Below are 25,288 nucleotides of genomic sequence, written 5' to 3'. Positions count from 1 at the left end.
CTCTCTCCCCTGATCCGCCCTCTCGTCTCTGTCTCCTCCAGAGTTGAGTCAGGACGTGGCGTCTAAAGGTCTCGGTCTAGTCTATGAGATGGGAGGAGAGGGAGACCAGCAAGAACTGGTGTCTACACTGGTCGAAACACTGATGACTGGCAAGAGGTGAGGGAGGGAGGGAGGGAGGTGAGGTGAGGTGAGGGTGGGAGGGAGGGAGGGAGGGAGGTGAGGTGAGGGAGGGAGGTGAGGTGAGGGAGGGAGGTGAGGGAGGGAGGGAGGTGAGGGAGGGAGGGGGGGAAAGAGACCTAATCAACAGGAGTGAAATGCACCTGTTGTGTTTGTAATCCTGAGGTCATGTGGTCTGCTGCACACCGGCCCAATTTAGGGTTTTAGAACAAAACCAAATAATAGTCATGAGACGACTCTCTTCCCAACCAGATCAATGTCAGAGTTTGTTCATTTGCTACGGTCAGTAATGACCTTTAATCAGACCGTACTAAACAGGTGGTGTAATGTTGACCTGTTCAGGGTGAAGCATGCCGTTTCGGAGGACACGGAGGTGTTCCAGGAGGAAGCCCTGGGGAAAGCCCCCGACGGGCACGGACTCTCCACCTACAAGGAGCTGTGCTCATTGGCCAGTGACCTCAACCAACCGGATCTGGTCTACAAGTTCATGAACCTAGCCAATCACCACGCCATGTGGAATTCCCGCAAGGTACAACCAGGAAGTGAACATGAGCTCATGTAATAATATGAACTAATAGGTTCAGAAAAACATGTTTTAGAAACATTCAGACTGTTTTTTTGTCTTTGAACAGATAACTGGCTAGATAACTTCACTCCCGTTTTCACTTTTCAAACACTCAACTCAGTATTTTTGTCACTAGTGGTGATCTCTCTCTATCTTTCGCTTCCTTCCTTCCTTCCTTCCTTCCTTCCTTCCTTCCTTCCTTCCTTCCTTCCTTCCTTCCTTGTCTGACAGGGAGCAGCGTTTGGGTTCAACATCATAGCAGCGAAGGCAGGAGAGCAGCTCGCCCCCTACCTACCTCAGCTGGTACCACGTCTGTACAGATACCAGTTTGACCCCAACCTGGGCATCAGGACGGCCATGACCTCCATCTGGGACGCTCTGGTCACTGACAAGAACATGGTACACACACACACACACACACACACACACACACACACACCACACACACACACACACACACACATTACCACGGTACGCTCACACACATTACCACGGTACGCTCACACACATTACCATGGCACGCTCACACACATTACCACGGTACACACACACACATTACCACGGTACACACACACACACACATTACCACGACACACACACACATTACCACGGCACACACACACACACACACACACACACTACCACGGCACACACACACACACACACACATTACCACGGCACACACACACACACACACATTACCACGGTACGCTCGCTCACACAGCAGAGATAGAAACAGACTCACAGGTGACGGAAGGACACACACACCCACTCACCTTCTCTCTCTCTCTCTCTCTCTCTCTCTCTCTCTCTACCCCCTCCTCTCTCTCTCTCTCTCTACCCCCTCCTCTCTCTCTCTCTCTCTACCCCCTCCTCTCTCTCTCTCTCTCTACCCCCTCCTCTCTCTCTCTCTACCCCCCCTCTCTACTCTCTCTCTCTACCCCCTCTCTCCTCCCCAGGTTGATAAGTATCTGAAGGAGATCCTCCAGGATGTGATATCTAACCTGACCAATAGCATCTGGAGGGCCCGGGAGTCCGCCTGCCTGGCTCTCAACGACCTCATCCGAGGCCGCAACGCCGACCATCTCATTGATCACCTGGCAGAGATCTGGGAGACCCTGTTCAGGGTGCTGGACGACATCAAGGTGCTCACACACACACACAACCCCAAACAGCCTATTCCTGGCCTAGGAACTTGTGACGTCAGATGGCTTATTATAGCTGGGGGGGGTAGTGTGATGTCAGATGGGTTATTATAGCTGGGGGGGTAGTGTGACGTCAGATGGGTTATTATAGCTGGGGGGGTAGTGTGACGTCAGATGGGTTATTATAGCTGGGGGATAGTGTGACGTCAGATGGGTTATTATAGCTGGGGGGTAGTGTGATGTCAGATGGGTTATTATAGCTGGGGGGGTAGTGTGATGTCAGATGGGTTATTATAGCTGGGGGGGTAGTGTGACGTCAGATGGGTTATTATAGCTGGGGATAGTGTGACGTCAGATGGGTTATTATAGCTGGGGGGGTAGTGTGACGTCAGATGGGTTATTATAGCTGGGGGGCGTTAGTGTGACGTCAGATGGGTTATTATAGCTGGGGGCGTTAGTGTGACGTCAGATGGGTTATTATAGCTGGGGGGCGTTAGTGTGACGTCAGATGGGTTATTATAGCTGGGGGGCGTTAGTGTGACGTCAGATGAGTTATTATAGCTGGGGGTGTTAGTGTGACGTCAGATGAGTTATTATAGCTGGGGGGTGTTAGTGGGACGTCAGATGGGTTATTATAGCTGGGGGGTAGTGGGACGTCAGATGGGTTATTATAGCTGGGGGGTGTTAGTGTGACGTCAGATGGGTTATTATAGCTGGGGGTGTTAGTGGGACGTCAGATGGGTTATTATAGCTGGGGGGGTGTTAGTGGGACGTCAGATGGGTTATTATAGCTGGGGGGTAGTGTGATGTCAGATGGGTTATTATAGCTGGGGGTAGTGTGATGTCAGATGGGTTATTATAGCTGGGGGTAGTGTGACGTCAGATGGGTTATTATAGCTGGGGGGTAGTGTGATGTCAGATGGGTTATTATAGCTGGGGGGTAGTGTGACGTCAGATGGGTTATTATAGCTGGGGGCGTTAGTGTGACGTCAGATGGGTTATTATAGCTGGGGGGCGTTAGTGTGACGTCAGATGGGTTATTATAGCTGGGGGCGTTAGTGTGACGTCAGATGGGTTATTATAGCTGGGGGCGTTAGTGTGACGTCAGATGGGTTATTATAGCTGGGGGGTGTTAGTGTGACGTCAGATGGGTTATTATAGCTGGGGGTGTTAGTGTGACGTCAGATGGGTTATTATAGCTGGGGGTGTTAGTGTGACGTCAGATGGGTTATTATAGCTGGGGGGGTGTTAGTGTGACGTCAGATGGGTTATTATAGCTGGGGGTGTTAGTGGGACGTCAGATGGGTTATTATAGCTGGGGGGTGTTAGTGGGACGTCAGATGGGTTATTATAGCTGGGGGGGTGTTAGTGGGACGTCAGATGGGTTATTATAGCTGGGGGGTGTTAGTGGGACGTCAGATGGGTTATTATAGCTGGGGGGTAGTGTGACGTCAGATGGGTTATTATTGCTGGGGGGTGTTTAGTGTGATGTCAGATGGGTTATTATAGCTGGGGGGTAGTGTGACGTCAGATGGGTTATTATAGCTGGGGGGGTGTTAGTGGGACGTCAGATGGGTTATTATAGCTGGGGGGGTAGTGTGACGTCAGATGGGTTATTATAGCTGGGGGGTAGTGTGATGTCAGATGGGTTATTATAGCTGGGGGGTAGTGTGATGTCAGATGGGTTATTATAGCTGGGGGTAGTGTGACGTCAGATGGGTTATTATAGCTGGGGGGTAGTGTGACGTCAGATGGGTTATTATAGCTGGGGGGGTAGTGTGATGTCAGATGGGTTATTATAGCTGGGGGGTAGTGTGACGTCAGATGGGTTATTATAGCTGGGGGGCGTTAGTGTGACGTCAGATGGGTTATTATAGCTGGGGGCGTTAGTGTGACGTCAGATGGGTTATTATAGCTGGGGGGCGTTAGTGTGACGTCAGATGGGTTATTATAGCTGGGGGCGTTAGTGTGACGTCAGATGGGTTATTATAGCTGGGGGCGTTAGTGTGACGTCAGATGGGTTATTATAGCTGGGGGGTGTTAGTGTGACGTCAGATGGGTTATTATAGCTGGGGGGTGTTAGTGTGACGTCAGATGGGTTATTATAGCTGGGGGTGTTAGTGTGACGTCAGATGGGTTATTATAGCTGGGGGGTGTTAGTGTGACGTCAGATGGGTTATTATAGCTGGGGGGTGTTAGTGGGACGTCAGATGGGTTATTATAGCTGGGGGGTGTTAGTGGGACGTCAGATGGGTTATTATAGCTGGGGGGGTGTTAGTGTGACGTCAGATGGGTTATTATAGCTGGGGGGTGTTAGTGTGACGTCAGATGGGTTATTATAGCTGGGGGGTGTTAGTGGGACGTCAGATGGGTTATTATAGCTGGGGGGTAGTGTGACGTCAGATGGGTTATTATTGCTGGGGGGTGTTTAGTGTGATGTCAGATGGGTTATTATAGCTGGGGGGGTAGTGTGATGTCAGATGGGTTATTATAGCTGGGGGGTAGTGGGACGTCAGATGGGTTATTATAGCTGGGGGTAGTGTGACGTCAGATGGGTTATTATAGCTGGGGGGTAGTGTGACGTCAGATGGGTTATTATAGCTGGGGGGTAGTGTGACGTCAGATGGTTTATTATAGCTGGGGGGGTAGTGTGACGTCAGATGGGTTATTATAGCTGGGGGGGCGTTAGTGTGACGTCAGATGGGTTATTATAGCTGGGGGGTAGTGTGATGTCAGATGGGTTATTATAGCTGGGGGGTAGTGTGACGTCAGATGGGTTATTATAGCTGGGGGGTGTTAGATGGGTTATTATACCTGGGGGGGTAGTGTGACGTCAGATGGGTTATTATAGCTGGGGGTAGTGTGACGTCAGACGGGTTATTATAGCTGGGGGGGTAGTGTGATGTCAGACGGGTTATTATAGCTGGGGCGGTAGTGTGACGTCAGATGGGTTATTATAGCTGGGGCGTTAGTGTGACGTCAGATGGGTTATTATAGCTGGGGGGCGTTAGTGTGACGTCAGATGGGTTATTATAGCTGGGGGCGTTAGTGTGACGTCAGATGGGTTATTATAGCTGGGGGCGTTAGTGTGACGTCAGATGGGTTATTATAGCTGGGGGGGCGTTAGTGTGACGTCAGATGGGTTATTATAGCTGGGGGGGTGTTAGTGTGACGTCAGATGGGTTATTATAGCTGGGGGGTGTTAGTGTGACGTCAGATGGGTTATTATAGCTGGGGGGGTGTTAGTGGGACGTCAGATGGGTTATTATAGCTGGGGGGTGTTAGTGGGACGTCAGATGGGTTATTATAGCTGGGGGGTGTTAGTGGGACGTCAGATGGGTTATTATAGCTGGGGGTAGTGTGACGTCAGATGGGTTATTATAGCTGGGGGGTAGTGTGACGTCAGATGGGTTATTATAGCTGGGGGGGTAGTGTGATGTCAGATGGGTTATTATAGCTGGGGGGGTAGTGTGATGTCAGATGGGTTATTATAGCTGGGGTGTAGTGTGACGTCAGATGGGTTATTATAGCTGGGGGCGTTAGTGTGACGTCAGATGGGTTATTATAGCTGGGGGCGTTAGTGTGACGTCAGATGGGTTATTATAGCTGGGGGCGTTAGTGTGACGTCAGATGGGTTATTATAGCTGGGGGCGTTAGTGTGACGTCAGATGGGTTATTATAGCTGGGGGCGTTAGTGTGACGTCAGATGGGTTATTATAGCTGGGGGGCGTTAGTGTGACGTCAGATGGGTTATTATAGCTGGGGGCGTTAGTGTGACGTCAGATGAGTTATTATAGCTGGGGGGTGTTAGTGTGGACGTCAGATGGGTTATTATAGCTGGGGGGTGTTAGTGGGACGTCAGATGGGTTATTATAGCTGGGGGGTAGTGGGACGTCAGATGGGTTATTATAGCTGGGGGGGTAGTGGGACGTCAGATGGGTTATTATAGCTGGGGGTAGTGTGATGTCAGATGGGTTATTATAGCTGGGGGGTAGTGTGACGTCAGATGGGTTATTATAGCTGGGGGGTAGTGTGATGTCAGATGGGTTATTATAGCTGGGGGGTAGTGTGACGTCAGATGGGTTATTATAGCTGGGTGGGTAGTGTGACGTCAGATGGGTTATTATAGCTGGGGGCGTTAGTGTGACGTCAGATGGGTTATTATAGCTGGGGGCGTTAGTGTGACGTCAGATGGGTTATTATAGCTGGGGGCGTTAGTGTGACGTCAGATGGGTTATTATAGCTGGGGGGTGTTAGTGTGACGTCAGATGGGTTATTATAGCTGGGGGGTGTTAGTGTGACGTCAGATGGGTTATTATAGCTGGGGGTGTTAGTGTGACGTCAGATGGGTTATTATAGCTGGGGGTGTTAGTGTGACGTCAGATGGGTTATTATAGCTGGGGGGGTGTTAGTGGGACGTCAGATGGGTTATTATAGCTGGGGGGTGTTAGTGGGACGTCAGATGGGTTATTATAGCTGGGGGGGTGTTAGTGGGACGTCAGATGGGTTATTATAGCTGGGGGGTGTTAGTGGGACGTCAGATGGGTTATTATAGCTGGGGGGGTAGTGTGATGTCAGATGGGTTATTATTGCTGGGGGGGGTAGTGTGACGTCAGATGGGTTATTATAGCTGGGGGGGGTAGTGTGACGTCAGATGGGTTATTATTGCTGGGGGGTGTTTAGTGTGATGTCAGATGGGTTATTATAGCTGGGGGGGGTAGTGTGATGTCAGATGGGTTATTATAGCTGGGGGGTAGTGGGACGTCAGATGGGTTATTATAGCTGGGGGTAGTGTGACGTCAGATGGGTTATTATAGCTGGGGGGTAGTGTGACGTCAGATGGGTTATTATAGCTGGGGGGGTAGTGTGACGTCAGATGGTTTATTATAGCTGGGGGGGTAGTGTGACGTCAGATGGGTTATTATAGCTGGGGGGTGTTAGTGTGACGTCAGATGGGTTATTATAGCTGGGGGTGTTAGTGTGACGTCAGATGGGTTATTATAGCTGGGGGTGTTAGTGTGACGTCAGATGGGTTATTATAGTTGGGGGGTGTTAGTGTGACGTCAGATGGGTTATTATAGCTGGGGGCGTTAGTGTGACGTCAGATGAGTTATTATAGCTGGGGGGGTGTTAGTGTGACGTCAGATGGGTTATTATAGCTGGGGGGGTGTTAGTGGGACGTCAGATGGGTTATTATAGCTGGGGGGGTGTTAGTGGGACGTCAGATGGGTTATTATAGCTGGGGGGTAGTGTGACGTCAGATGGGTTATTATAGCTGGGGGGTAGTGTGATGTCAGATGGGTTATTATAGCTGGGGGTAGTGTGATGTCAGATGGGTTATTATAGCTGGGGGGTAGTGTGACGTCAGATGGGTTATTATAGCTGGGGGGTAGTGTGACGTCAGATGGGTTATTATAGCTGGGGGTAGTGTGATGTCAGATGGGTTATTATAGCTGGGGGGTAGTGTGACGTCAGATGGGTTATTATAGCTGGGGGGTAGTGTGACGTCAGATGGGTTATTATAGCTGGGGGGCGTTAGTGTGACGTCAGATGGGTTATTATAGCTGGGGGGGCGTTAGTGTGACGTCAGATGGGTTATTATAGCTGGGGGGCGTTAGTGTGACGTCAGATGGGTTATTATAGCTGGGGGGCGTTAGTGTGACGTCAGATGGGTTATTATAGCTGGGGGGTGTTAGTGTGACGTCAGATGGGTTATTATAGCTGGGGGGTGTTAGTGTGACGTCAGATGGGTTATTATAGCTGGGGGGTGTTAGTGTGACGTCAGATGGGTTATTATAGCTGGGGGGTGTTAGTGTGACGTCAGATGGGTTATTATAGCTGGGGGGGTGTTAGTGGGACGTCAGATGGGTTATTATAGCTGGGGGGTGTTAGTGGGACGTCAGATGGGTTATTATAGCTGGGGGGGTGTTAGTGGGACGTCAGATGGGTTATTATAGCTGGGGGGTAGTGTGACGTCAGATGGGTTATTATTGCTGGGGGGTGTTTAGTGTGATGTCAGATGGGTTATTATAGCTGGGGGGGGTAGTGTGATGTCAGATGGGTTATTATAGCTGGGGGGGTAGTGGGACGTCAGATGGGTTATTATAGCTGGGGGGTAGTGTGACGTCAGATGGGTTATTATAGCTGGGGGGTAGTGTGATGTCAGATGGGTTATTATAGCTGGGGGGGTAGTGTGACGTCAGATGGGTTATTATAGCTGGGGGGGTGTTAGATGGGTTATTATACCTGGGGGGTAGTGTGACGTCAGATGGGTTATTATAGCTGGGGGGTAGTGTGACGTCAGACGGGTTATTATAGCTGGGGGGGTAGTGTGATGTCAGACGGGTTATTATAGCTGGGGGGTAGTGTGATGTCAGATGGGTTATTATAGCTGGGGGCGTTAGTGTGACGTCAGATGGGTTATTATAGCTGGGGGGCGTTAGTGTGACGTCAGATGGGTTATTATAGCTGGGGGGCGTTAGTGTGACGTCAGATGGGTTATTATAGCTGGGGGGCGTTAGTGTGACGTCAGATGGGTTATTATAGCTGGGGGGCGTTAGTGTGACGTCAGATGGGTTATTATAGCTGGGGGTGTTAGTGTGACGTCAGATGGGTTATTATAGCTGGGGGGTGTTAGTGTGACGTCAGATGGGTTATTATAGCTGGGGGGGTGTTAGTGGGACGTCAGATGGGTTATTATAGCTGGGGGGTGTTAGTGGGACGTCAGATGGGTTATTATAGCTGGGGGGGTGTTAGTGGGACGTCAGATGGGTTATTATAGCTGGGGGTAGTGTGACGTCAGATGGGTTATTATAGCTGGGGGGGGTAGTGTGACGTCAGATGGGTTATTATAGCTGGGGGGTAGTGTGATGTCAGATGGGTTATTATAGCTGGGGGGTAGTGTGATGTCAGATGGGTTATTATAGCTGGGGTGTAGTGTGACGTCAGATGGGTTATTATAGCTGGGGGCTAGTGTGACGTCAGATGGGTTATTATAGCTGGGGGGCGTTAGTGTGACGTCAGATGGGTTATTATAGCTGGGGGGCGTTAGTGTGACGTCAGATGGGTTATTATAGCTGGGGGGCGTTAGTGTGACGTCAGATGGGTTATTATAGCTGGGGGCGTTAGTGTGACGTCAGATGGGTTATTATAGCTGGGGGGGCGTTAGTGTGACGTCAGATGGGTTATTATAGCTGGGGGGTGTTAGTGTGACGTCAGATGGGTTATTATAGCTGGGGGGTGTTAGTGTGACGTCAGATGGGTTATTATAGCTGGGGGGTGTTAGTGTGACGTCAGATGGGTTATTATAGCTGGGGGGTGTTAGTGGGACGTCAGATGGGTTATTATAGCTGGGGGGTGTTAGTGGGACGTCAGATGGGTTATTATAGCTGGGGGGGTGTTAGTGGGACGTCAGATGGGTTATTATAGCTGGGGGGTGTTAGTGGGACGTCAGATGGGTTATTATAGCTGGGGGGGTAGTGTGACGTCAGATGGGTTATTATAGCTGGGGGGTAGTGTGACGTCAGATGGGTTATTATAGCTGGGGGGGTAGTGTGACGTCAGATGGGTTATTATAGCTGGGGGGTAGTGTGACGTCAGATGGGTTATTATAGCTGGGGGGGTAGTGTGACGTCAGATGGGTTATTATAGCTGGGGGGTAGTGTGACGTCAGATGGGTTATTATAGCTGGGGGTAGTGTGGCGTCAGATGGGTTATTATAGCTGGGGGTAGTGTGACGTCAGATGGGTTATTATAGCTGGGGGTAGTGTGACGTCAGATGGGTTATTATAGCTGGGGGGTAGTGTGATGTAAGATGGGTTATTATAGCTGGGGGGTAGTGTGACGTCAGATGGGTTATTATAGCTGGGGGGTAGTGTGATGTCAGATGGGTTATTATAGCTGGGGGGTAGTGTGACGTCAGATGGGTTATTATAGCTGGGGGCGTTAGTGGGACGTCAGATGGGTTATTATAGCTGGGGGGTGTTAGTGGGACGTCAGATGGGTTATTATAGCTGGGGGGTGTTAGTGGGACGTCAGATGGGTTATTATAGCTGGGGGGGTGTTAGTGGGACGTCAGATGGGTTATTATAGCTGGGGGGTGTTAGTGGGACGTCAGATGGGTTATTATTGCTGGGGGGTGTTAGTGTGATGTCAGATGGGTTATTATAGCTGGGGGGGTAGTGTGACGTCAGATGGGTTATTATAGCTGGGGGGTGTTAGATGGGTTATTATACCTGGGGGGGTAGTGTGACGTCAGATGGGTTATTATAGCTGGGGGGGTGTTAGTGGGACGTCAGATGGGTTATTATAGCTGGGGGCGTTAGTGGGACGTCAGATGGGTTATTATAACCGGGTGGCTGTTAGTGGGACGTCAGATGGGTTATTATAGCTGGGGGGGTAGTGTGATGTCAGATGGGTTATTATAGCTGGGGGGTAGTGTGACGTCAGATGGGTTATTATAGCTGGGGGGCTGTTAGTGTGACATCAGATGGGTTATTATAGCTGGGGGGGTGTTAGATGGGTTATTATACCTGGGGGGTAGTGTGACGTCAGATGGGTTATTATAGCTGGGGGGTAGTGTGATGTCAGATGGGTTATTATAGCTGGGGGGGTGTTAGTGTGACGTCAGATGGGTTATTATAGCTGGGGGTGTTAGATGGGTTATTATAGCTGGGGGGGTTGTGTGATGTCAGATGGGTTATTATAGCTGGGGGGTAGTGTGATGTCAGATGGGTTATTATAGCTGGGGGGGTGTTAGTGGGACGTCAGATGGGTTATTATAGCTGGGGGGGTGTTAGTGGGACGTCAGATGGGTTATTATAGCTGGGGGGCTGTTAGTGGGACGTCAGATGGGTTATTATAGCTGGGGGGCTGTTAGTGGGACGTCAGATGGGTTATTATAGCTGGGGGGGTAGTGTGATGTCAGATGGGTTATTATAGCTGGGGGGGTAGTGTGACGTCAGATGGGTTATTATAGCTGGGGGGCTGTTAGTGTGACGTCAGATGGGTTATTATAGCTGGGGGGGTGTTAGATGGGTTATTATACCTGGGGGGGTAGTGTGACGTCAGATGGGTTATTATAGCTGGGGGTAGTGTGACGTCAGATGGGTTATTATAGCTGGGGGTAGTCAGGTGGGTTATTATAGCTGGGGGTGTTAGATGGGTTATTATAGCTGGGGGGTTGTGTGACGTCAGATGGGTTATTATAGCTGGGGGGGTAGTGTGACGTCAGATGGGTTATTATAGCTGGGGGGGTAGTGTGATGTCAGATGGGTTATTATAGCTGGGGGGGTGTTAGTGGGACGTCAGATGGGTTATTTTCGCTGGGGGGTAGTGTGATGTCAAATGGGTTATTATAGCTGGGGGGTTAGTGTGAAGTCAGATGGGTTATTATAGCTGGGGGGGTGTTAGTGGGACGTCAGATGGGTTATTATAGCTGGGGGGGTAGTGTGATGTCAGATGGGTTATTATAGCTGGGGGGTAGTGTGATGTCAGATGGGTTATTATAGCTGGGGGGTAGTGTGATGTCAGATGGGTTATTATAGCTGGGGGGTTAGTGTGAAGTCAGATGGGTTATTATAGCTGGGGGGTAGTGTGATGTCAGATGGGTTATTATAGCTGGGGGGGTAGTGTGATGTCAGATGGGTTATTATAGCTGGGGGGTAGTGTGATGTCAGATGGGTTATTATAGCTGGGGGTAGTCAGGTGGGTTATTATAGCTGGGGGGGTTAGTGTGATGTCAGATGGGTTATTATAGCTGGGGGGTAGTCAGGTGGGTTATTATAGCTGGGGGGGTAGTGTGATGTCAGATGGGTTATTATAGCTGGGGGGTAGTCAGGTGGGTTATTATAGCTGGGGGGTAGTGTGTTGTGTCTGTGTGGTCGTTTTGCTGACCTGTGTAATGTCTCTCTAACAGGAGTCTGTCAGGAAGGCTGCTGATATAACCCTCAAAACACTGAGTAAGGTAAGGATGCTTTACTGTGGTGTGAGACATCTACAGGTGTGTACTAGGATGTTACATTAATCTCTCTGTCTACAGGTGTGTACTAGGATGTTACATTAATCTCTCTGTCTACAGGTGTGTACTAGGATGTTACATTAATCTCTCTGTCTACAGGTGTGTACTAGGATGTTACATTAATCTCTCTGTCTACAGGTGTGTACTAGGATGTTACATTAATCTCTCTGTCTACAGGTGTGTACTAGGATGTTACATTAATCTCTCTGTCTACAGGTGTGTACTAGGATGTTACATTAATCTCTCTGTCTACAGGTGTGTACTAGGATGTTACATTAATCTCTCTGTCTACAGGTGTGTACTAGGATGTTACGTTAATCTCTCTGTCTACAGGTGTGTACTAGGATGTTACATTAATCTCTCTGTCTACAGGTGTGTACTAGGATGTTACATTAATCTCTCTGTCTACAGGTGTGTACTAGGATGTTACATTAATCTCTCTGTCTACAGGTGTGTACTAGGATGTTACATTAATCTCTCTGTCTACAGGTGTGTACTAGGATGTTACATTAATCTCTCTGTCTACAGGTGTGTACTAGGATGTTACATTAATCTCTCTGTCTACAGGTGTGTACTAGGATGTGTGAGTCGTCAGGTTTAGCAGCCCAGAGGACTGTAGCTGTTCTGTTACCAACCCTCCTGGATAAAGGTATCGTCAGCAACGTGCCTGAGGTCCGCTCTCTCAGGTACACCTCCATATGTGTGTGTTCATTGGCCTCCGTATATGTTCTCTCTCTCTGTCGGTGTCTCTCTCTCGCTCTGTCGGTGTCTCTCTCTCGCTCTGTCGGTGTCTCTCTCTCGCTCTGTCGGTGTCGCTCTGTCACTCTGTCGGTGTGTCTGTCTCTCTCGCTCTGTCGGTGTGTCTGTCTCTCTCGGTCTGTCTGTCTCTCTCGCTCTGTCGGTGTGTCTGTCTGTCTCTCTCGCTCTGTCGGTGTGTCTGTCTGTCTCTCTCGCTCTGTCGGTGTGTCTGTCGGTCTCTCTCGCTCTGTCGGTGTGTCTGTCTGTCTCTCTCGCTCTGTCGGTGTGTCTGTCTGTCTCTCTCGCTCTGTCGGTGTGTCTGTCTGTCTCTCTCGCTCTGTCGGTGTGTCTGTCTGTCTCTCTCGCTCTGTCGGTGTGTCTGTCGGTCTCTCTCGCTCTGTCGGTGTGTCTGTCGGTCTCTCTCGCTCTGTCGGTGTGTCTGTCGGTCTCTGTCGGTGTGTCTGTCTGTCTCTCTCGCTCTGTCGGTGTGTCTGTCGGTCTCTCTCGCTCTGTCGGTGTGTCTGTCGGTCTCTCTCGCTCTGTCGGTGTGTCTGTCGGTCTCTCTCGCTCTGTCGGTGTGTCTGTCTCTCTCGCTCTGTCGGTCTGTCTGTCTCTCTCGCTCTGTCGGTCTGTCTGTCTCTCTCGCTCTGTCGGTCTGTCTGTCTCTCTCGCTCTGTCGGTGTGTCTGTCTGTCTCTCTCGCTCTGTCGGTGTGGTCTGTCTCTCTCGCTCTGTCGGTGTGTCTGTCTGTCTCTCTCGCTCTGTCGGTGTGTCTGTCGGTCTCTCTCGCTCTGTCGGTGTGTCTGTCGGTCTCTCTCGCTCTGTCGGTGTGTCTGTCGGTCTCTCTCGCTCTGTCGGTGTGTCTGTCGGTCTCTCTCGCTCTGTCGGTGTCTCTCTCGCTCTGTCGGTGTGTCTGTCTCTCGCTCTGTCGCTGTGTCTGTCTCTCCTCTCTATATGAATGAAATGTAAAAGTTGTAGAGACATTGTAGCCGTTAACTGCTACCTCCTCCCTCCAGTATCCAGACCCTGGTGAAGGTGTCTAAGACAGCTGGTAACAGGTTGAAGCCCCACGCCCCTCGTCTGATCCCTGCCCTCCTGGAGGCCCTCAGTGTCCTGGAGCCACAGGTCCTCAACTACCTCAGCCTCCGAGCCACAGAGCAGGAGAAGGTAACCAACACACACACTATAACTGCCGTTTCTCCAGAGGTGTGATTATCGGCAGTAATTGACGTAACCTCTGCCTGTCTGTCTGTCTGTCTGTCTGTCTGCCTGTCTGTCTGTCTGTCTGTCTGCCTGTCCAGAGTGCCATGGATGCTGCCAGACTCAGTGCTGCCAAGTCCTCCCCCATGATGGAGACCATCAACATGTGTCTGCAGCACCTGGACGTGTCTGTCCTGGGGGAGCTGGTCCCCAGACTCTGTGACCTCCTGAAGAGTGGAGTGGGTCTGGGCACCAAGGTAACACCTGACCTTCTCCCACCAACCTAAATACTAAACCATGTCTGTCTTCACCTGACTAGTTGGACACCTTGTCAGAAAGTCAAATCCTCTGCTGTTTTCCTTGGTGATAAACTGCATATTGTGTCTTAATGCTCCCTCTATGGCCCCCCCCCAAACAGGCGGTACTCTGCCCCCTCGTCCACCCCAACAGACGGTACTCTGCCCCCCAACAGACGGTACTCTGCCCCCCCAACAGACGGTACTCTGCCCCCCCAACAGACGGTACTCTGCCCCCCCCAACAGACGGTACTCTGCCCCCCCCAACAGACGGACTTGCCCCCCCAACAGACGGTACTCTGCCCCCCCAACAGACGGTACTCTGCCCCACCCCCAACAGACGGTACTCTGCCCCCATGACATTCATCACTGTTGTAGTTGTTAATATGTATATTTTCATCATTTCAATTCCTGCATGTTGGAGCTCTGATTCCCACTGTCCCCTCCAATCACCTGCAACCCTGAACATGTTACCAGTAAACAGTGACATCAATACCAGTCACCTCTGTTGTTCCAGGGTGGTTGTGCCAGTGTGATCGTGTCCCTCACCGTCCAGTGTCCCCAGGACCTCACCCCCTACTCAGGTAACCATGTTACCCTCTGGGGTACAGACAGTAGACTTTACCGTACCCATCCCAGACGTCCTGTCAACACCCAAAGGGAAATGAAGTATTGGTTTAGTCTTTACAAGTTCACTAAAACCTCTCCTCTATGGTCTGGTTTCTCCGACCTGGACTGGGCCTTCTTTACTGTGTGTGTGTGTGTGTGACAGGTAAACTGATGAGTGCCCTACTGAATGGAATCCATGACCGTAGCAGTGTTGTCCAGAAAGCCTTCTCCTTCGCTCTGGGACATCTAGTCAGGGTGAGTAGTATGGTGTTATGGTACTAACTGTATCAGTGTTGTCCAGAAAGCCTTGTCCTTCGCTCTGGGACATCTAGTCAGGGTGAGTAGTATGGTGTTATGGTACTAACTGTATCAGTGTTGTCCAGAAAGCCTTGTCCTTCGCTCTGGGACATCTAGTCAGGGTGAGTAGTATGGTGTTATGGTACTAACTGTATCAGTGTTGTCCAGAAAGCCTTGTCCTTCGCTCTGGGACATCTAGTCAGGGTGAGTAGTATGGTGTTATGGTACTAACTGTATCAGTGTTGTCCAGAAAGCCTTCTCCTTCGCTCTGGGACATCTAGTCAGGGTGAGTAGTATGGTGTTATGGTACTAACTGTATCAGTGTTGTCCAGAAAGCCTTGTCCTTCGCTCTGGGACATCTAGTCAGGGTGAGTAGTATGGTGTTATGGTACTAACTGTATCAGTGTTGTCCAGAAAGCCTTCTCCTTCGCTCTGGGACATCTAGTCAGGGTGAGTAGTATGGTGTTATGGTACTAACTGTATCAGTGTTGTCCAGAAAGCCTTCTCCTTCGCTCTGGGACATCTAGTCAGGGTGAGTAGTATGGTGTTATGGTACTAACTGTATCAGTGTTGTCCAGAAAGCCTTCTCCTTCGCTCTGGGACATCTAGTCAGGGTGAGTAGTATGGTGTTATGGTACTAACTGTATCAGTGTTGTCCAGAAAGCCTTCTCCTTCGCTCTGGGACATCTAGTCAGGGTGAGTAGTATGGTGTTATGGTACTAACTGTATCAGTGTTGTCCAGAAAGCCTTCTCCTTCGCTCTGGGACATCTAGTCAGGGTGAGTAGTATGGTGTTATGGTACTAACTGTATCAGTGTTGTCCAGAAAGCCTTGTCCTTCGCTCTGGGACATCTAGTCAGGGTGAGTAGTATGGTGTTATGGTACTAACTGTATCAGTGTTGTCCAGAAAGCCTTGTCCTTCGCTCTGGGACATCTAGTCAGGGTGAGTAGTATGGTGTTATGGTACTAACTGTATCAGTGTTGTCCAGAAAGCCTTGTCCTTCGCTCTGGGACATCTAGTCAGGGTGAGTAGTATGGTGTTATGGTACTAACTGTATCAGTGTTGTCCAGAAAGCCTTCTCCTTCGCTCTGGGACATCTAGTCAGGGTGAGTAGTATGGTGTTATGGTACTAACTGTATCAGTGTTGTCCAGAAAGCCTTCTCCTTCGCTCTGGGACATCTAGTCAGGGTGAGTAGTATGGTGTTATGGTACTAACTGTATCAGTGTTGTCCAGAAAGCCTTGTCCTTCGCTCTGGGACATCTAGTCAGGGTGAGTAGTATGGTGTTATGGTACTAACTGTATCAGTGTTGTCCAGAAAGCCTTCTCCTTCGCTCTGGGACATCTAGTCAGGGTGAGTAGTATGGTGTTATGGTACTAACTGTATCAGTGTTGTCCAGAAAGCCTTGTCCTTCGCTCTGGGACATCTAGTCAGGGTGAGTAGTATGGTGTTATGGTACTAACTGTATCAGTGTTGTCCAGAAAGCCTTCTCCTTCGCTCTGGGACATCTAGTCAGGGTGAGTAGTATGGTGTTATGGTACTAACTGTATCAGTGTTGTCCAGAAAGCCTTCTCCTTCGCTCTGGGACATCTAGTCAGGGTGAGTAGTATGGTGTTATGGTACTAACTGTATCAGTGTTGTCCAGAAAGCCTTCTCCTTCGCTCTGGGACATCTAGTCAGGGTGAGTAGTATGGTGTTATGGTACTAACTGTATCAGTGTTGTCCAGAAAGCCTTCTCCTTCGCTCTGGGACATCTAGTCAGGGTGAGTAGTATGGTGTTATGGTACTAACTGTATCAGTGTTGTCCAGAAAGCCTTCTCCTTCGCTCTGGGACATCTAGTCAGGGTGAGTAGTATGGTGTTATGGTACTAACTGTATCAGTGTTGTCCAGAAAGCCTTGTCCTTCGCTCTGGGACATCTAGTCAGGGTGAGTAGTATGGTGTTATGGTACTAACTGTATCAGTGTTGTCCAGAAAGCCTTCTCCTTCGCTCTGGGACATCTAGTCAGGGTGAGTAGTATGGTGTTATGGTACTAACTGTATCAGTGTTGTCCAGAAAGCCTTCTCCTTCGCTCTGGGACATCTAGTCAGGGTGAGTAGTATGGTGTTATGGTACTAACTGTATCAGTGTTGTCCAGAAAGCCTTGTCCTTCGCTCTGGGACATCTAGTCAGGGTGAGTAGTATGGTGTTATGGTACTAACTGTATCAGTGTTGTCCAGAAAGCCTTCTCCTTCGCTCTGGGACATCTAGTCAGGGTGAGTAGTATGGTGTTATGGTACTAACTGTATCAGTGTTGTCCAGAAAGCCTTCTCCTTCGCTCTGGGACATCTAGTCAGGGTGAGTAGTATGGTGTTATGGTACTAACTGTATCAGTGTTGTCCAGAAAGCCTTGTCCTTCGCTCTGGGACATCTAGTCAGGGTGAGTAGTATGGTGTTATGGTACTAACTGTATCAGTGTTGTCCAGAAAGCCTTCTCCTTCGCTCTGGGACATCTAGTCAGGGTGAGTAGTATGGTGTTATGGTACTAACTGTATCAGTGTTGTCCAGAAAGCCTTCTCCTTCGCTCTGGGACATCTAGTCAGGGTGAGTAGTATGGTGTTATGGTACTAACTGTATCAGTGTTGTCCAGAAAGCCTTGTCCTTCGCTCTGGGACATCTAGTCAGGGTGAGTAGTATGGTGTTATGGTACTAACTGTATCAGTGTTGTCCAGAAAGCCTTCTCCTTCGCTCTGGGACATCTAGTCAGGGTGAGTAGTATGGTGTTATGGTACTAACTGTATCAGTGTTGTCCAGAAAGCCTTCTCCTTCGCTCTGGGACATCTAGTCAGGGTGAGTAGTATGGTGTTATGGTACTAACTGTATCAGTGTTGTCCAGAAAGCCTTCTCCTTCGCTCTGGGACATCTAGTCAGGGTGAGTAGTATGGTGTTATGGTACTAACTGTATCAGTGTTGTCCAGAAAGCCTTCTCCTTCGCTCTGGGACATCTAGTCAGGGTGAGTAGTATGGTGTTATGGTACTAACTGTATCAGTGTTGTCCAGAAAGCCTTCTCCTTCGCTCTGGGACATCTAGTCAGGGTGAGTAGTATGGTGTTATGGTACTAACTGTATCAGTGTTGTCCAGAAAGCCTTCTCCTTCGCTCTGGGACATCTAGTCAGGGTGAGTAGTATGGTGTTATGGTACTAACTGTATCAGTGTTGTCCAGAAAGCCTTCTCCTTCGCTCTGGGACATCTAGTCAGGGTGAGTAGTATGGTGTTATGGTACTAACTGTATCAGTGTTGTCCAGAAAGCCTTCTCCTTCGCTCTGGGACATCTAGTCAGGGTGAGTAGTATGGTGTTATGGTACTAACTGTATCAGTGTTGTCCAGAAAGCCTTCTCCTTCGCTCTGGGACATCTAGTCAGGGTGAGTAGTATGGTGTTATGGTACTAACTGTATCAGTGTTGTCCAGAAAGCCTTCTCCTTCGCTCTGGGACATCTAGTCAGGGTGAGTAGTATGGTGTTATGGTACTAACTGTATCAGTGTTGTCCAGAAAGCCTTCTCCTTCGCTCTGGGACATCTAGTCAGGGTGAGTAGTATGGTGTTATGGTACTAACTGTATCAGTGTTGTCCAGAAAGCCTTCTCCTTCGCTCTGGGACATCTAGTCAGGGTGAGTAGTATGGTGTTATGGTACTAACTGTATCAGTGTTGTCCAGAAAGCCTTCTCCTTCGCTCTGGGACATCTAGTCAGGGTGAGTAGTATGGTGTTATGGTACTAACTGTATCAGTGTTGTCCAGAAAGCCTTCTCCTTCGCTCTGGGACATCTAGTCAGGGTGAGTAGTATGGTGTTATGGTACTAACTGTATCAGTGTTGTCCAGAAAGCCTTCTCCTTCGCTCTGGGACATCTAGTCAGGGTGAGTAGTATGGTGTTATGGTACTAACTGTATCAGTGTTGTCCAGAAAGCCTTCTCCTTCGCTCTGGGACATCTAGTCAGGGTGAGTAGTATGGTGTTATGGTACTAACTGTATCAGTGTTGTCCAGAAAGCCTTCTCCTTCGCTCTGGGACATCTAGTCAGGGTGAGTAGTATGGTGTTATGGTACTAACTGTATCAGTGTTGTCCAGAAAGCCTTGTCCTTCGCTCTGGGACATCTAGTCAGGGTGAGTAGTATGGTGTTATGGTACTAACTGTATCAGTGTTGTCCAGAAAGCCTTCTCCTTCGCTCTGGGACATCTAGTCAGGGTGAGTAGTATGGTGTTATGGTACTAACTGTATCAGTGTTGTCCAGAAAGCCTTCTCCTTCGCTCTGGGACATCTAGTCAGGGTGAGTAGTATGGTGTTATGGTACTAACTGTATCAGTGTTGTCCAGAAAGCCTTCTCCTTCGCTCTGGGACATCTAGTCAGGGTGAGTAGTATGGTGTTATGGTACTAACTGTATCAGTGTTGTCCAGAAAGCCTTGTCCTTCGCTCTGGGACATCTAGTCAGGGTGAGTAGTATGGTGTTATGGTACTAACTGTATCAGTGTTGTCCAGAAAGCCTTGTCCTTCGCTCTGGGACATCTAGTCAGGGTGAGTAGTATGGTGTTATGGTACTAACTGTATCAGTGTTGTCCAGAAAGCCTTGTCCTTCGCTCTGGGACATCTAGTCAGGGTGAGTAGTATGGTGTTATGGTACTAACTGTATCAGTGTTGTCCAGAAAGCCTTGTCCTTCGCTCTGGGACATCTAGTCAGGGTGAGTAGTATGGTGTTATGGTACTAACTGTATCAGTGTTGTCCAGAAAGCCTTCTCCTTCGCTCTGGGACATCTAGTCAGGGTGAGTAGTATGGTGTTATGGTACTAACTGTATCAGTGTTGTCCAGAAAGCCTTGTCCTTCGCTCTGGGACATCTAGTCAGGGTGAGTAGTATGGTGTTATGGTACTAACTGTATCAGTGTTGTCCAGAAAGCCTTCTCCTTCGGCTCTGGGACATCTAGTCAGGGTGAGTAGTATGGTGTTATGGTACTAACTGTATCAGTGTTGTCCAGAAAGCCTTGTCCTTCGCTCTGGGACATCTAGTCAGGGTGAGTAGTATGGTGTTATGGTACTAACTGTATCAGTGTTGTCCAGAAAGCCTTCTCCTTCGCTCTGGGACATCTAGTCAGGGTGAGTAGTATGGTGTTATGGTACTAACTGTATCAGTGTTGTCCAGAAAGCCTTGTCCTTCGCTCTGGGACATCTAGTCAGGGTGAGTAGTATGGTGTTATGGTACTAACTGTATCAGTGTTGTCCAGAAAGCCTTGTCCTTCGCTCTGGGACATCTAGTCAGGGTGAGTAGTATGGTGTTATGGTACTAACTGTATCAGTGTTGTCCAGAAAGCCTTCTCCTTCGCTCTGGGACATCTAGTCAGGGTGAGTAGTATGGTGTTAATATATATAAGGTGAAGTCAGGACTGGTTTATTCACCTGACTGTTGTATCAATACAATATAACTGTCTGTGTTCCTCAGACAGCGAAGGACAGCAGTGTAGAGAAACTCCTACTGAAACTCAACACCTGGTACCTGGAGAAAGAAGGTTTGTCCTGTCTGCTTCCTCCTCCTATTACCCAGTCACCAAACAACCAGGGGACGCTGGCCCTAGGTCAGCGCTGTCCGCCTCACTTCCTGGACGGCTGAGTGTATGTGGGAATTCACTCCACCCTTGGTAGTTGATTAGTTAGGAACTCTCGTGACCTGGTTGTCCAAACGCAGCAGCCCTCCAGGAAGTGAGTTGGACAGCCCTGCTGTAGAGGATTGATGTTGACAGCGTCTCTTCAGTCTCAAAGATGACATGGCTGTTTGTCGCCCCCCCCCTCAGAGCCGGTGTACAGGTCGTCGTGTGCCCTGACGGTCCACGCTATCAGCCACTACAGCCCTGATGTCCTGAAGGGCCATGCGGTGGTCGCTCTGCCTCTAGCCTTCCTGGGTATGCACCAGGCACCGGGACCAGACGAGGAGAAGGGAGAGAGCCATGACGCCACGCTGTGGAACGAGGTCTGGCAGGAACACGTACCAGGTCAGAGAGAGGAGAGAAACACACACACACACACACGCACACCTGGTCACACACACCTGGTCAGAGAGACACACACCTGGTCAGAGAAACACACACACACCTGGTCAGAGAAACACACGCACACCTGGTCAGAGAAACACACGCACACCTGGTCAGAGAAACACACACACACCTGGTCAGAGAAACAGAGTGGAGAGTCACTATGGACTACGGTTCTGTAGAGAGTGTCTGGTCTAAGGCCACTATAGAGTCTGGGTTAGAGTCCAGGCTCTGTCTCAGCCGGCCGCGACCAGGAGGTCCATGGGGCGGCACACAATTGGCCCAGCGTCGTCTGGGTTAGGGGAGGGTTTGGCCGGCAGGGATGTCCTTGTCCCATCGCGCTCTAGCGACTCCTGTGGCGGGCCGGGCTCAGTGCACGCTGACACGGTCACCAGGTGTAAGGTGTTTCCTCTGACATGTTGGTGCAGCTGGCTTCAGGGTTAAGTGGGCATTGTGTCAAGAAGCAGTGCAGCTTGGCTGGGTCGTGTATCGGAGGACGCACGACTCTCGACCTTCGACCTCTCCCGAGTCCGTACGGGAGTTGCAGCGATGAGACACGACTGTAACTACCAATTGGATGCCATGAAATTGGGGTTAAAAATAAATAAAAATAGACATAACACTTTGACCTTGTCAACCCCTGACCTCTCGTCTTCCAGGAAGCTTCGGGGGCATCCGTCTCTACATGACGGAGCTGATCGACATTACCCAGAAGGCCTTGCAGTCCCAGTCGTGGAAGATGAAGGCCCAGGGTGCGGCTGCCATGGCGTCCATCGCTAAGCAACAGACGGGTTCTCTGGTCGCCCCTCACCTGGGTATGGTGTTGTCCGCTCTACTGCAGGGACTGGTTGGGCGCACCTGGACTGGAAAGGTGTGTGTGTATGTGTGTGAGAGAGTGGTCAGTAGAAGAGTTTGAGGTTGTAATTAACTTGACCAACTTGTGTTTTGTACAGATGTCTTCTCACACCAGTTGTTTGTGTCTAGTGTTTTGTACAGATGTCTTCTCACACCAGTTGTTTGTGTCTAGTGTTTTTGTACAGATGTCTTCTCACACCAGTTGTTTGTGTCTAGTGTTTTGTACAGATGTCTTCTCACACCAGTTGTTTGTGTCTAGTGTTTTTGTACAGATGTCTTCTCACACCAGTTGTTTGTGTCTAGTGTTTTGTACAGATGTCTTCTCACACCAGTTGTTTGTGTCTAGTGTTTTGTACAGATGTCTTCTCACACCAGTTGTTTGTGTCTAGTGTTTTGTACAGATGTCTTCTCACACCAGTTGTTTGTGTCTAGTGTTTTGTACAGATGTCTTCTCACACCAGTTGTTTGTGTCTAGTGTTTTTGTACAGATGTCTTCTCACACCAGTTGTTTGTGTCTAGTGTTTTTGTACAGATGTCTTCTCACACCAGTTGTTTGTGTCTAGTGTTTTTGTACAGATGTCTTCTCACACCAGTTGTTTGTGTGTTTGTCCACAGGAGGAGCTGTTGAACGCCATCGGCTCTGTGGTGTCAAAGTGCAGGTACGGTTTCTCCTCTCCTTCTGACACTAAGAGCAGTCCGTCTGGCTCTTGTCCCTGTGATGAGGATGATGATGATGATGTGGGTGAGGATGAGGATGATGAGGATGATGTTGTGTTTTAGTGGGGAGCTCCAGAAGTCCTCCCCGGGCCAGCCCAGTGTACCAGAGGTGATAGATCTGGTGTTGAAGGAGTGTCGTAAAGACAACCTGGTCTACAAGATGGCTGCCCTGGGCTGTGCTGCTGACGTCCTGCAGGCCACACAGGAAGACCGCTTCAGTGACATGGCAGACATACTCATACCACTCATTAAGAAGGTGAGAGACGGAGAGAGTTTGTCTTTTATTACGTCAGTATTCTATTGGTTTGTCCAGAATGTGTGATGTCTAATCCTGTGTGACAGAACTCTGCAGCAACTTCGAGGTTGAGACATGATAGTGATGACGATCGGGATGAGAAGGAGAAGGAGCTGCAGACTGAAGCTCTACTCTGTGCCTTCCAGACGCTGGGCAAGACCTGGCCCAACAACACACAAACCCAGGGTAAGGTTCTGACTGGCCCAACGACAGCACAGACCCGGGGTAAGGTTCTGACTGGCCCAACGACAGCACAAACCCGGGGTAAGGTTCTGACTGGCCCAATGACAGCACAGACCCGGGGTAAGGTTCTGACTGGCCCAACGACAGCACAAACCCGGGGTAAGGTTCTGACTGGCCCAACGACAGCACAGACCCGGGGTAAGGTTCTGACTGGCCCAACGACAGCACAAACCCAGGGTAAGGTTCTGACTGGCCCAACGACAGCACAAACCCGGGGTAAGGTTCTGACTGGCCCAACGACAGCACAAACCCGGGGTAAGGTTCTGACTGGCCCAACGACAGCACAGACCCGGGGTAAGGTTCTGACTGGCCCAACGACAGCACAAACCCAGGGTAAGGTTCTGACTGGCCCAACGACAGCACAAACCCGGGGTAAGGTTCTGACTGGCCCAACGACAGCACAAACCCAGGGTGAGATTTGTAAATGTTTTGGTCTAATTTCAATAGAAGCCAGAACAATAAGGTGATTTATTTCAGAAGTGATTGTAATTGTATTGTAGTGCATGTGTTTAATGCTGCATCTCTCCTGTGTTCCCAGAGCGTTTCCAGTTGGACCTGTGCTGTCTGATGTGTGAGAGGTTGAAGCTCAGTACATGGAGGGTCCAGGTGGGGGTACTACAGTCTATGAAGGCGTACTTCCAGGGGTAAGGACACAAACACACGGTCTATGAAGGCTGGTAACCTAAAGGAGGGTTTCTCTCCAGGAACTGCTGCCAGGCCCATCCTGTCCTTCCTGACTCCCATCTGACTGGTACATGTTCTTCTCCATCTGGTTGGATAATGATTTTCTCTTGTTGTTCCTTCCTGTGTAGGTTGCTACTGTTGGAGAAAGAGAAAGACAACCAGAACTTCACAGCCTTGTCCCTTATTCTCACAGAGACATGCAGCGCTCTCACACACCCACTAGGTAACACCTTCACACTGCTCTCACACACCCACTAGGTAAGACCTTTACACTGCTCTCACACACCCACTAGGTAACACCTTCACACTGCTCTCACACACCCACTAGGGAAGACCTTCACACTGCTCTCACACACCCACTAGGGAAGACCTTCACACTGCTCTCACACACCCACTAGGTAACACCTTTACACTGCTCTCACACACCCACCTGGTAAGACCTTTACACTGCTCTCACACACCCACTAGGTAAGACCTTTACACTGCTCTCACACACCCACTAGGTAAGACCTTTACACTGCTCTCACACACCCACCTGGTAAGACCTTTACACTGCTCTCACACACCCACTAGGTAACACCTTCACACTGCTCTCACACACCCACTAGGGAAGACCGCCACACTGCTCTCACACCCACTAGGTAAGACCTTTACACTGCTCACACACACCCACTAGGTAACACCTTTACACTGCTCACACACACCCACTAGGGAAGACCGCCACACTGCTCTCACACACCCACTAGGTAAGACCTTTACACTGCTCTCACACACCCACTAGGTAACACCTTCACACTGCTCTCACACACCCACTAGGGAAGACCGCCACACTGCTCTCACACACCCACTAGGGAAGACCGCCACACTGCTCTCACACACCCACTAGGTAAGACCTTCACACTGCTCTCACACACCCACTAGGTAAGACCGCCACACTGCTCTCACACACCCACTAGGGAAGACCGCCACACTGCTCTCACACACCCACTAGGTAAGACCGCCACACTGCTCTCACACACCCACTAGGGAAGACCGCCACACTGCTCTCACACACCCACTAGGTAAGACCTTCACACTGCTCTCACACACCCACTAGGTAAGACCTTCACACTGCTCTCACACACCCACTAGGTAAGACCGCCACACTGCTCTCACACACCCACTAGGGAAGACCGCCACACTGCTCTCACACACCCACTAGGGAAGACCGCCACACTGCTCTCACACACCCACTAGGGAAGACCGCCACACTGCTCTCAACACCCACTAGACTTAGACCTTCTGAGGAGCGAAACATTTACAGAAGGGACAAGTTTCTCTGAACCTATTCATGAAGTAAAAATCTATTCTCGATTTACTCAAATAATGATTTTTAATCCAGGAGTGGGGAAACTGA

The 25,288-nt window shown here is 49.8% G+C and overlaps 1 protein-coding gene across 2 annotated transcripts in view; it reads left to right on the top strand.

The window, feature by feature from the left end:
- Positions 1-25,288, top strand: part of ecpas (Ecm29 proteasome adaptor and scaffold) — a 59,087-nt gene that overhangs the window by 31,671 nt on the left and 2,128 nt on the right. For both annotated transcript variants that reach the window (XM_045711461.1, XM_045711460.1), the window contains exons 27-44: positions 42-156; positions 520-706; positions 974-1,141; positions 1,702-1,887; positions 11,804-11,851; positions 12,473-12,591; positions 13,659-13,809; positions 13,944-14,099; positions 14,656-14,722; positions 14,911-15,002; positions 20,513-20,579; positions 20,862-21,059; positions 21,758-21,969; positions 22,569-22,612; positions 22,734-22,926; positions 23,013-23,151; positions 23,747-23,852; positions 24,021-24,115. In XM_045711461.1, the coding sequence (XP_045567417.1) occupies positions 42-156; positions 520-706; positions 974-1,141; positions 1,702-1,887; positions 11,804-11,851; positions 12,473-12,591; positions 13,659-13,809; positions 13,944-14,099; positions 14,656-14,722; positions 14,911-15,002; positions 20,513-20,579; positions 20,862-21,059; positions 21,758-21,969; positions 22,569-22,612; positions 22,734-22,926; positions 23,013-23,151; positions 23,747-23,852; positions 24,021-24,115 (2,343 nt within the window). The remainder of the gene's footprint in view (positions 1-41; positions 157-519; positions 707-973; positions 1,142-1,701; positions 1,888-11,803; positions 11,852-12,472; positions 12,592-13,658; positions 13,810-13,943; positions 14,100-14,655; positions 14,723-14,910; positions 15,003-20,512; positions 20,580-20,861; positions 21,060-21,757; positions 21,970-22,568; positions 22,613-22,733; positions 22,927-23,012; positions 23,152-23,746; positions 23,853-24,020; positions 24,116-25,288) is intronic.

The sequence above is a fragment of the Salmo salar genome, unplaced genomic scaffold (assembly GCF_905237065.1).
Source record: "Salmo salar unplaced genomic scaffold, Ssal_v3.1, whole genome shotgun sequence".
NCBI lineage: Eukaryota > Metazoa > Chordata > Actinopteri > Salmoniformes > Salmonidae > Salmo > Salmo salar.
The sequence above is the reverse complement of the archived record's forward strand: the minus strand, read 5'-3'. Positions and strand labels throughout refer to the sequence as shown.